Consider the following 12263-nt stretch of genomic DNA (forward strand, 5'->3'; position numbering starts at 1 on the left):
ATTAATTAATAAATCATATAGCACATAGCTAACTGCGTGCAGTAAATGCATATTAATAAATCATATAGCACATAGCTAACTGCGTGCAGTAAATGCATATTAATATGGCATATAGCACATGGCTAACTGTATGCAGTAATTGCACATTAAAGATAAACCAAATACAGTAGTACCCTTTCTTAGTAATAACTGATGTTGCCCTGGACTCAATTCTCAGACAAAAGTATACTAAACACTAAACAAAGAAACAAAACAAAATTTAACCTGATAGTGACATTATCTTAATAATAGGGAAACAGTAGTGTCAAGATTTTGGGCAATAATATTTGAATTTTCCACATCTTCTGCCAGCAGAACATAAACACACCTTTTGGGAACATGATGAACTTCCCATAGCCAGCTCTCGGGAAAGTAGCTTCGAATGTCTGCTTTCATTGCTGGTAACAGGGTCTTTATGTCTAGGGGAAAATATATTTGGTTATAGAAGCCAATATAAATTCTGCTTACAGGTGAATATTTAAATAAAACCATGCATTTGTGACTTAACTGTTTTCTAAAAGGTCAGTAAGGCATGGTGCTTAATGATTTAAAACGGGACTTTAAAACCTTAGAATGCGTCTACTAAGGACACTGGAGAAACAGTGAAGAAACATCCCAGGACTTGTCTTTCTGAGATTGTACACGAAATCAGGGAGCCCATAAAGTTATCTGCAATTTTGTGATCTTGGAAATTAGATTTCTATTAGAAAACATGGACGTTTTCTGCGATCTCCGACTTAATTGGTAATTTGCATTTCCTTTAGTAGATGGGGCATCTGCTTCCACCCAAGATGCATTAATAGGGGGCTGGGAATTTACCACCAAGTCTAGAAACAGAAAACCAGACACAATATCAGAAACAACAGTTTTCAGACATTAGCATGGGCAGGATGGGCCTGGGATCCCTGAGGAGGTCATTCACTCGCCAGGGCAGGCAGAGGAGCCCACACTGCTTGGTGGCCTTGGAGATGTGTGGCAAGACAGATGGGATTCTGGTGGGCCCAGCTCTCTAGCATAGGGTGTAGACTCAGCAGGGAGGGGGTGCAAAGTGGGTACCACGCAGCCAAAGCCAGCTGGAGGATGCCAGCTGAAAAACTGGGAAATGAAAAAAATGTGTACTAGATTGTTCATCAAAATGGTGCTTCATTAACCAAATAATATCACGGTTATGGTAAAATGATCCCTAAATGGCATGAATTTTTTTAAATTGCAATGTCTTTTATGTCTGTAGGATGTACCAATTGAGATTGATTGTGTTGGTAAGATGCACAGCTAAGCAAAAAAGAGAAGAAAGGGGAGAAGCCTTTTGCTTTTGTTTCTTTCTTTTGTTCCCTAAAGATGATGCATACATGAAGGTCTAAAAGTTTGGAAAACAGAAAGTTTTATAAATTCTAAAGAACATTGTTGGCTGAAACTGAAAGACGACTTCCAGTTTTATCACAAGTGAGCAATGTTTTGCTCTGGTTAGAGGTCTTTGGTGCATTTGGTCAGTGTAAACACAACCTTATTTATTTATTTTTGTTTTTTCAATTTAGGGGTTCTCTGTAGATTTTTGGAGCCTGTCCTGGTACTTGCTCTGTAGACCAGGCTGACCTCGAACTCACAGAGATCCACCTGTCTCTGCCTCCCGAGTGCTGGGATAAAAGAAGTGTGCCACCACCGCCCAGCACAGACTTCATTTTCAATGATCATAACAGAAATATAAAATTTTAGGATTCAAGGGTCTTTTGGGTTTAACCAATTCAAGGCTCCTGCTTGAGGCTTAGTCAATCTTTGGGAACGAGTGGGCATTAGATTGACACCGGATCAGGATCTAGGCTTGACTGGGAATTATACCATTCCAAATCCCCAAGAATAACAGAAGAGTTTGGATATGTATGAGTGATCGTTTCTTCTTTCAGTTTTTCTGAAACATCTAGGCTGCCTTTCTTAGCAGCCTTAATTTACATAAAATCCCTCATATCAGATAGGATTCTGGCAGAAAAACTCATACTTACGCATCCTCCCCAACTGTACAAGTTTAAGAGAAGCTTCTTGTCGGATCTTGGTTGCGATGATACAACACTCATTGAAAGCCCTGACACAGTTTGGGCCAACGGTGACCCTGGCAACTCGTTGTGCACAGGTTTCATGGATGTTATGCCGGGCTCCATCAAAACAACATTTCTTTGGCACTGGGTGCTTGTATTTAGCAGCTGAAATAGTGGCAACACAGAAACCCTTATCACACACAATCCTAACATCCCAGGTTTAGAATTCTCAAGGGATATTTGGTTCCTGCTGTCAAATAGCTTCCTCTCTACAGCAGTTGGAGCTGGTCAACTGACCAGCTTCTTTTTGGGAAGTCTCCAAAAGCAGGGCAGAAGCGACCTCAGCAGGTGGTCTGTCCCAACTGGTGCTGAATGGTTGAAGGGCCTCTGGCAACTAAGCTAAATACTAACTTTTGAAAGACTTCAAACACCCTTTTGAGTAGAGCAAATTAAATACCCAAGAGACTTTGACATATTTAAAGATGGTTATTGTTATTATCCTTGTTTTTCTAATATCTTCCTGACCTGGTCCGCAGCCCTTCACCAAAGGTGTCCTCTTGTCTTGTAAGAACTGTCAGAAAAAGCATCAAAACTGATGGACTTGTCTAGGTGATCCTTCCTAGTCCATGTTCTTTATATGTTTACAGGTAAATAACCTATTAAAACTGGTAAGTAAAATTAAATTTTATTACCAAAAGATGGTTAATTATCACAAAAATCTTTTAAATAATTTTTAGTTTTGTTTTCCTTTAGTTTTCTGAGACAGGGTTTCTCTGTGGATCCCTGGCTGTCCTGGAACTCACTCTGTACACAGGTTGGTCTAAAACCCACAGAGATCCACCTGCCTCTGCCTCCTCCTGCATGCTGGGATTAAAGGAGTGCATTACCATGTCTGGCTTGAATAATTTTCATTATCTATATTTTCTAAAGAATAATCTAAGTTCTCAACTTTCCTAATGCTACAATCCTTTAACAAAGTTCCTCATGTTGTGGTGACCCCACCATAAAATTATTTTCATTGCTACTTCATAACTGTAATTTTGCTATTGTTCTGAGTTGTAATGTAAATATATGTGTTTTTCAATAGTCTGAGGTGACAGCTGTGGAGGGGTCACACTTGCATGCTGAAAAACACTACTCTCAGCGCTATTAACTGTTAAATACATAAAAGAAATAGGTTTCTTGTCAACCACGGATTTTGTCAGAATAAAATCAAAGAACATGATTTTAATTACTAGATGAAGTTTGTAGGAAGGAAGCACTGGCAGCTAAAAGTCGATCTCTTTAGTTTCTAGAGATAGAAATGCCTCCTTTGTACTCCAAGTACCAGACACGGAAGCCAGGGCCTGTGCGTGTGGGTGAGCTCTACACTCAGTAAAGACAGGCGTCTCCAAGTTAAGGGTACAGCCAGTGAAACACCAGCCTTGTTGGGTTAAGCTTTGGGAAGGCGGTGATCTAGATTGCCACGCATCTCTTTTTTACTCATCCTTAGGAACTTGGGGAAGGTCTACAGGGTTTCATTTCCGACAGTGGCAATGCGGTCGTCATGTTTTTCAAGCAGAAGAACCTTGCAGCCCACCTTGTTCCTTTATTTTCTTCTGCAGGAGGATGTGCACGTCTCTTTTTGGCCTGAGGATTTCTTCACATGACTCATCTGTTTTGATAAAGACAGAGATATAGAAAATTGGGAAAAGGACATAAAATCTAAAATAAAAATAAGTTTCATAAGAGAATTCGAAACACCCCGAGTGACTGATTTAACAAGTCTGTACCGACAGCTTGATTCAGATTAGGGTTATTGCATAGCGCTGCACAAGACCCTTTGCATGCATGCTCGGATTGTGTAGCTTGGTGTTCTTGTGGGGCTCCTAACAGTGGGCACAGGCATGTCTGCAACTCTTCTGTCTGCTCTTGGGACCCCTTTCCTCCTACTGAGTGCCTTGCCCAACCTTGATATGAGGGTTTGTGGCTAGTCTTATTGCTTCTTTCTATGCTGTGTTCAGGCGATATCTCTGGGAGGCCTGCTCTTCTCTGAAGTAAAATGGAAGTCTAGTGGAGAGGAGAGGTGTGAGGGAGAACTGGGAGGAGTGGAGGGAGGGGATGCCGCATTCAGGATGTATTGTATGAGAATAAATAAACCAGGCTGTGGTGGTGCATGCCTTTAATGTCAGCACTCAGGAGGCAGAGTGAGTTCCAGGATAGCCAGGACTGTTACACAGAGAAACCCTGTCTCAATAAACCAAATAAATAAATAAAAAGAAAAAAAACTAGATTAGACTCTGTGGTTCTGTGTGTTCCACCTTTGAATATAACATGGTTCATCAAGGATCTAGCATCATGTACTCTGGTTTGTCTTATAATCTTGGTTTTGAATATGGCTGCTTTTCGGATCCATTGGTTACATTTAGCAGGAGACAAATTGTTGTTGAGTTACATTTTCCTCTTTTGATTTTGTTAAACATTTATTTATTTGCTTGTGTGTATGCATGTGTGCACTCACATGCAAGTGTGCAAGCGGAGGTCAGAGGACAGCTTGCAGCGGCTGCTTCTCTCCTTCCACAGTGGGGTTCCAAAGTCGCAAATACTGGCACCCACTGTGCCATCCCGATGGCCCTGTCTTTTATTTGTTTTTAGAGCTGTATTGCTTTAAATATGAAGATGACTGTCATGGTGTCAAGTAGAACTGTGAACATTTTTTTTTTTGGTTTTTCGAGACAGGGTTTCTCTGTAGCTTTGGTGCCCATCCCAGAACTAGCTCTTGTAGACCCGGCTGGCCTCAAACTCCTAGAGATCCATCTGCATCTGCCTCCCGAGTGCTGGGATTAAAGGCGTGCGCCACCACCGCCCGGCTTAGAACTGTGAACATTTTAAAACCACACAAACAAGGTCACTGCCATGTGATATCTGCTATCAAAGAGTTGTGGCACTGGAGGAGAGACAAGACGTAGGACTAAGGTGTGCAACGGTGGGGTTTAATGGTCGCAACATGGAGGAACCATAGAGTTTTAGAAGCCAGAGGTAAACTGGGGAATCACAGCCGAACTGCAAACACACCTAGTTTCTATAAAATCCCCTGCAGCAATGGAGGAGGCCATGGCTAATTGTGCGCAGAGGAGAGAGCCCCCAGAGGAGCTTGTTCACTGCTTTTGAGACAGGGCTGGCCTCCAACCCAGTCCTCCCGCCTCCGCCTCCCCAGAGGCTTGGATTTGCGGATGTGCACCCTGGCACCTGGAGGGCATTCTTATACTAGCTGAAACAGGCTCATGAGGAGAATGCAGCCTCCAGGGAAGAGCAGGGTGAGAAGGGTTGGGTAGGCCAGGAAGACAATGGGGGCACCGAGGACTACAGTAAAGAGGTTGTATTTTATCTTGAAAATGAACAAAACACGTTAAGTTGTGTGTGTGCGCGCAACGTGTGTACATGTGCATGCTAGTGTGCGTGAAGCTGCTCGTGGAGGTCAAAGGTCAATGTCAGTTGTTTTTTCCGTTACTCTCCACCTTTATGTATGTATGTATGCATGCATGCAGGTATTTGATATCTATGGATACTTTGTCTGCATGTATATAATGTGTGCATGCCTGGTGCCCCAGGAGACCAGTAAAGGACATCAGATTCCCTGGAACTGGGGTTCTGGATAGTGTGAGCTGCCATGTGGGTGCTGGGAATTGAACCTGGGTCCTTTGAAAAAGCAGCCAGTGCTCTTAACCACTGTGCCATCTCTACAGCTTCTGTCCTACTTTCTGAGACAGGGTCTCCCTGAACTTGGAGCTCTCTGGCTGGCTAGACTGGCTGGCTGCTGAGCTCTAAGGACTTGCTTCTCTGCTCCTTCCCCCATCTGTACCCACACTGGATACCTTAGGGGGACTCTATAGACTCGGGGCAGTCTCTGGAAGTGAGGTAAAATGAGGGCTGGAGGAACCTCCCAGCCACAAAAGTGCTGAATGTTTTACCGTGTTGCTGGGAGTCATCCGCGTTTGCGTTGGTGAGGAACGTGAGTCCAGCCAGATGGAACACATCTGCATTGTTACGGCCGCCACCTGCCCCACAGCCCAGGTCATGCTTATCGAAAGCTTGAAACACCTGTCCAGAAAGGCAAAACACTGATCTTATCCACCACAGGAGTAGAGGAATTAGTCATCCTGCAATGTTGACAAATTTGTGAGACACGGGGACACATCTAATATCAAAGACACCTTTCCCAACTTCATTCCTTCAGTTGTATTCATAAAACCTTCCTATTTAAAATCAACCAAGAATTAAGCCTTAAGCAAATAGTATTCATGAGGAGAATCTTAGGAATTGTCTCAGAGCATATACTATATAGAATGCATGAACATATACGTAATACACATACACGCACATGCAATCATACATGCACGTGCACACACACACATGTGCACACACATTCACATACATAAATCAACGTGAGAAAGGATGCACATACATGCACACACACATTCACACACATAAATCAACGTGAGAAAGGATGCACACACATGCACACACACATATAAATTAATGTGGCAAAGGATGTACACTCATGCACACACACACATATAAATCAATGTGAGAAAGAATGTGCACACACATGCACACACATATAAATCAATGTGGGAAAGGATGTACACACATGCACACACACACATGCACACATGTGCACACACATTCACACACATAAATCAACGTGAGAAAGGATGCACACACACATATAAATTAATGTGGCAAAGGATGTACACTCATGCACACACACATATAAATTAATGTGGCAAAGGATGTACACTCATGCACACACACACATATAAATCAATGTGGGAAGTATGATGGGATGAACTAACAGACAAAACCGATTTTTGTTTTGGGAAAAACTCTAGATTCTAAGAGGGAAAGCACTACAGGTGCTTTATTATGGCTTTAATTTTGACTCAAGAAATGTCCTTTCTTCTCTAAATGTTTTTAACGTCATAGCTTCTTGGTTTGTCCTGCCTCCACAAAGAAACCCAAGCCTAGGAATAAGAGCTGACTGTGGTGGAGTAGATGGGAACATGTGGGACCTGGTCATTTCCACATCTGCCTGGAGTACAGACTTCAGGAGAACTCAAACCAACAAGCAAGGGACCCAGGGTTCTTTCCTGTGCTGCTTCTGTCACTACTTCCCCTGACCCAAATCCTCAAACTCCCAAGTGATGAGTCCAACGGCTCCCATAGCCCCGCCTGCTTACAGTGCTTGCACCTTTATTTGGCAGACCTGAGAAGGACAGCCAACCTGCGCATTAGGGACAAATATGAAGACGGCTTTCCTTTAATAGGAATTCCATGTCAAGTGTTGAACAGCAGGCAGGGCCCCTAGTTCCTCCCTCGCAACCTGCCCCAGCAGGCCACACTCTGTGAAGCGCTGCGCCACATTAGCCCACCCCACGGTTGCCACGCAAGTGGACTTAACTCTTTGCATGGGCCTTTTGACTTTTTCCTGGACTCGGTACACAGCACTGTCGACTGCCGCGAGTGCCACCCACGAGTCTGCGTCAGTCACCATTTCAAGGGACACAGTTTGGCCTGGAGAATAGACGTCTGCATCTGGAGACAGATGAACCTAAACGATTTGAAAAATAAGATCATTTGTATCTGATAAACCAATCAAAGGCAATGGCTTTAGCCCGCCTCCTTCACCCACAAGAGAGTCGCACTGCGAACCAATCAAAGGCAATGGCTTTAGCCTGCCTCCTTCACCCACAAGAGAGTCGCACTGCGAACCAATCAAAGGCAAGAGCTTTAGCCCTCCTCCTTCACCCACAAGAGGGTCGCACTGCACTGTGGATGCTGCCATGTGCACGCGTGTCTCACCTGCAGCTGGTTGCCACACTTCTCTTCAACGTTTATCCAGACTGAGTCAGCCACTAATTCTGCTGTCTGCTCTCCTGTGACAATGTAATAGACCAGGAGTCGGGCTGAGGGGACCATGTCCTGTGTCACTGGAATGTTTATGTTTTGATAAGATGAATAGAGAAGTTTCTCTTTTGTGCCATACTGTACAATTTTGCCCTTGGATAAAATCTGAAATTAAGCAGCAACAGCAACAATCAAACAACAACAACAGCAGCAACAACAACAACCAGAAATGGAACCTGCGTCCAGGATGCAGTTTGGAGCCAGAACAAAAACTACACCGAGACAGGGAGATTACCATATGTTGCTACTGGGTTTCACATTTAATAAACTTTAATTCTCACAATACAGCAGTGACACAGGGAATATTTATCTCCACTGAAAAAACTGAGGCTGAGGTAGGTAAAGTGCTTAGCACACAAGAGTGAGGACCAGAGTTCAAATCCAGCATCCACATAAATGTAGGTACAGCAGTTACCAGTAATCCTAGCACTCACGAGACTGAAACAGGATCCCTAGGGGCAAGCTGGGTAGTAAGATTAGCTGGTCAGTAAGTTCTGGGTTCAGGCAGAGAACCTGCCTCAATAAACAGAGATGGTGGAGGGGGCATGCTGTCAGCTTCAGGCTTCCACATGTGTGCACACAGACACAAGCATCTGCACACATACTCTCAGGTAAATGTGAACTCACTTACATGTAGGCACGAGTAAGCACCCACAAAGAAAGAAGGACTCTGAGGCTCAGGAGCTCACTAGTGTTAGCTCTCAGGCATCTGAACTGGCCTGTCCTTGGGGTGCTGACAAGATACATGCTCGACTGTGGCCACTAAGAGCACCTCCTGTGCACATTTGCTTTTAAAAGGTGGGCCTGCCCACCTCCTGTCTCTTTCTCTTTTTCTCTCCGCTTTTTTGCTTGTCTGTCTATTTTTCCCTTTCTCTCCCTTTAACCATCTCTTCTCTTCTGCTTCTCCTTGCCCCAGAGATCGGTCCCCACCACCTTCATGTTCCCTTTCTCCTAATAGCCCCTCCCACCTGAGCTCCGTCACAGGGAGCCTTGCTCTCTCCCACTGTGCTTTTAAATAAACCACTATAAATGTCATACTGATTCTAAGCTCAGAACTACATAACAGGAAACCAGAGAGCTCTGCTTAAAGCTGGACCTGCTTGAAATCTTAAGTTTACTAAAACCTCCCTTGTCTTTTTGACTTAATAAAAACAACAACAGTTGAGTAAGCAGAGCAGTGTCTATCTGTGGATTAGGTTTTAAAGTCCTGGATTAGATTCTAAATGGGGGCTTAGAGTTTAAAAAAATGACATGAAATCAAGATGTCTTCAAAGGTCCTGTTGTCTTGTCCTTAGATATTAGGATTGCACTCATCATATGCAGCCCGTAAACAGTTCCCCTAATTCTTTCATCAGTTAGCATGGTTTCTATGGTCCTTGTTTTTCAATGTCTCCTAAAGAACATTGGAGAAGTCACCGCCTGTTTGCCCTGGGGCACTGGAATAATTCATTCATCTCCTTGGCAAAACTGTTAGGCATCTTTTGAACCCTCTTTCTGAGGCTGTACCAGGTTAACCGGTACAACTCTTGGACAAGAAACTGGATAATGTAACTCAATTCTTACAGGAAGCCCCCTGCTGTGGCAAGGAAATAGACAAGCTTGAATTAGGTGTAGATAAGTAATCCTTGGCTGTGAAATAGAAGCAGGTGACGTAATGAGATTGACTGTCTTGGATGGAATCACTGGACAGGAAATCAGGGCTCCTCAGTTCAAATCATCACCGTCTCCCCTCTCTCTGCTTTATGGATGTTTTGTCTTGTGGCCTCTCTGTCCCTCTCTGAAACGAGACTCATGCTCTTCCTCAGTGTTTAGATAGCTGTAGGCCATGTGCTCAGAAACACAGATGTGGAAGTCACTACCCCCCTTCTCTGCCAACAGGACAGTGTTCTGGGCTGGGGATCGGGCAGAGATCGCTCTTCATTGTACTTACCAAGTAATTATAGTGAGTTATTTTGTCAATATATGGACTCTTGGGGGTAACAATAATATTCAGGAATTCTCCCACAAACATGGGCTTGTAGTTTTCAGTCCAAGCAATATAAATGTAACTTTGGCTGAGAGATGAGTATGTGATTGCTTGATACTCTTTGCTGGCTTGATTTTCTTCTGGAAGTTCTGGGACATCAGTTTTGACCTAGAAAGGAAAATTTCAAAAGTCCTCATGGGCTGTGTGTAACTGCTTCTGTAAAACATATCTTTTTTTGATTTTTCATATTCCTAAATTTCCCCTATGCTGGCTGCTAAAGAGAAGAAAGATCTAGATTATTCCAGTGTTTGTAGAGTTATGGTGTCAAGTAACTTTAGAAAGTCTATGGAAAGTACAGAGGGGAGGTGGGCTGTGTGGGGAAGTCTGACCAAGCCAAGAGAAGGACCTTCCAAGGCAGGAAAATGGGCACGCTTCCTGAAATACCATGGTGAACTGGAGATGACCGGGTAGGAGAAATGACAGAGGCAGCGGTAACTCGCCAGGGCTGGAGTACACACCCTAGTGGCTGTCTCACCAATTTCAGTGGGAAGTAGTGACACCGGCGTGCCACTCAGGGGACGGTGATGCCTGCTTTCAGGTGGGGGAGGGTTCCTAGCTCATGTGCTGGAGTTATCCTAAGATGCCCCATAGTGACCGTTAGCTTTAGCCAGGGAACTTGAACACATTTTCTGGGGGTGAAGATGAGGAAGTGAGCTCCAAATTGAGTAGTTAATGTATCAGGGAAAAAGGGGAGACTTTCACATCTGACTCCTGAGTGACCCTGAAAAGATAAAATATGCGTGCGTTGGAAAGGTATATTCCTACCACTGATCTCCACTGTTGTGCCTACTCTGACACTTCTGAATCTTCTTGGCATAAAAGGAAATAGTTAATTTCCAAACAACAAAAAAATCTGAAATCATTCGAGGTTTTGAATTCTGTCCCTTCGACTGTCCCCATGACCATTCACAACATTAGCAAACCGGTTCAGGTACGTGTTTCGTTTCGGGTGCAAAACTGTGGGATTCTTCTGTGGACTCGTGGATGAAATCAGCCACGTTTGGTCTGTACGTCAGGCGAAACACACAGTCAGAAACACAGCCAGAACATTCAGCTCACGTTAAAGTGCAGCGCCGTCGCTTCAGATGGGAGATTGACCACAAAGGGAGCGACTCCATCGGTGGCGTGAGTGACGCTTCTCTTGGGCTCCAGGTCAGAAGTGTCCTGATTCTCATCGACTGCTTGTGCCGTCAGAATGACTGGGATCCCGCCGACCAGCTGATCAAGCGAGTCCTTAACCTGAACCTGTTCGCCAGAACAATTCCATTAAGACTCAAATCAGAACAACTCTAAAATGGCTTTCTTTCCTCTCCACCTCCTCCAGACCGCCTACCTTAATGGAAAATGGAATCCCGGGCTTCAAGAAAAGTGGAGTAGCAACCAAATTCAGTGTGTATGGAGAGATGACGTATTTGATGCCAGGAAGGTCAGCTTCTTCTGAAAATCCACCTACGAGGGGGCAGCAGGCACTGTGTTAATGTTCCAGGAAAAGTGATGGTGGTCTGTAGGATGCCTGGCGGGTCTGTGTACCACAGACTTACTTGTCCCCTCCACCCACTCCTGCCTTCAATCCCTAGCCGGTTGTAACCAGAGCGGGCTTCCCGAGTGCAGACAAGAAGCCCGGGCTTCTGAAGCCTATGTAGACAGCTCCCTGTCAGATGTTCCTGTACGAGTCAGGCTGCAAAGAGACAGAGGGACGTGAAGGACGAGGTCACCTTTCAACAGTGGCTTCAAGTTAAGTTGAATGTGTTCAAAGGAACAGGGAGAGAGCAGGGAACTCAGAGGCTGAGCCTTAACAGGTGGAGAGAACTAGAGAAGAATCAGACACTTTGACAATGGGAAAAGCCCCGAAGTCATATTTGAAGAGCATCATTGGATTGCCCTGCAGCTTAAAATTAAACAATAGTAAGGATAAGGTAAAAACCTCTAGTTTCCTCAATCTCCTCCCCGCCCCCCCCCCCCCCCCGGCAGCCAGACCAGACAGAGCTGTCCTCAAGCAGGTGTCACTGTCCCCCCTTTTCTCTGGCCTCTTTAAGGAGGGAACCCTGCCTTACCCCATCTACCAGCCCTGCCTCCAAACCCCAGCTTTTCTTCAAGACTGGTCATCTTTAGGACAGTGTTGTTGGTTACTGCACAGTCATCCCGAAGCCCACCTCTTTACAGGCTCAGAGCCTGTGCAGGATTCTTGCCCGGGTCCCTTGCTAACTGCCTTTGTGCCCATC

The 12263-nt window shown here is 44.6% G+C and overlaps 1 protein-coding gene across 1 annotated transcript in view; it reads right to left on the reverse strand.

Moving 5' to 3' along the window:
- LOC142857545 (complement C5) overlaps positions 1–12263 on the reverse strand; it is a 115723-nt gene that overhangs the window by 47529 nt on the left and 55931 nt on the right. The window contains exons 10-18 of the mRNA XM_075985976.1: positions 11375–11490; positions 11101–11286; positions 9946–10149; positions 7911–8120; positions 7510–7659; positions 6020–6149; positions 3649–3723; positions 2037–2234; positions 368–458 (exon numbers count right to left, since the gene is read on the reverse strand). Of these exons, the coding sequence (XP_075842091.1) occupies positions 368–458; positions 2037–2234; positions 3649–3723; positions 6020–6149; positions 7510–7659; positions 7911–8120; positions 9946–10149; positions 11101–11286; positions 11375–11490 (1360 nt within the window). The remainder of the gene's footprint in view (positions 1–367; positions 459–2036; positions 2235–3648; positions 3724–6019; positions 6150–7509; positions 7660–7910; positions 8121–9945; positions 10150–11100; positions 11287–11374; positions 11491–12263) is intronic.

Source organism: Microtus pennsylvanicus, chromosome 9 (assembly GCF_037038515.1).
Source record: "Microtus pennsylvanicus isolate mMicPen1 chromosome 9, mMicPen1.hap1, whole genome shotgun sequence".
NCBI classification, from domain to species: Eukaryota; Metazoa; Chordata; class Mammalia; order Rodentia; family Cricetidae; genus Microtus; species Microtus pennsylvanicus.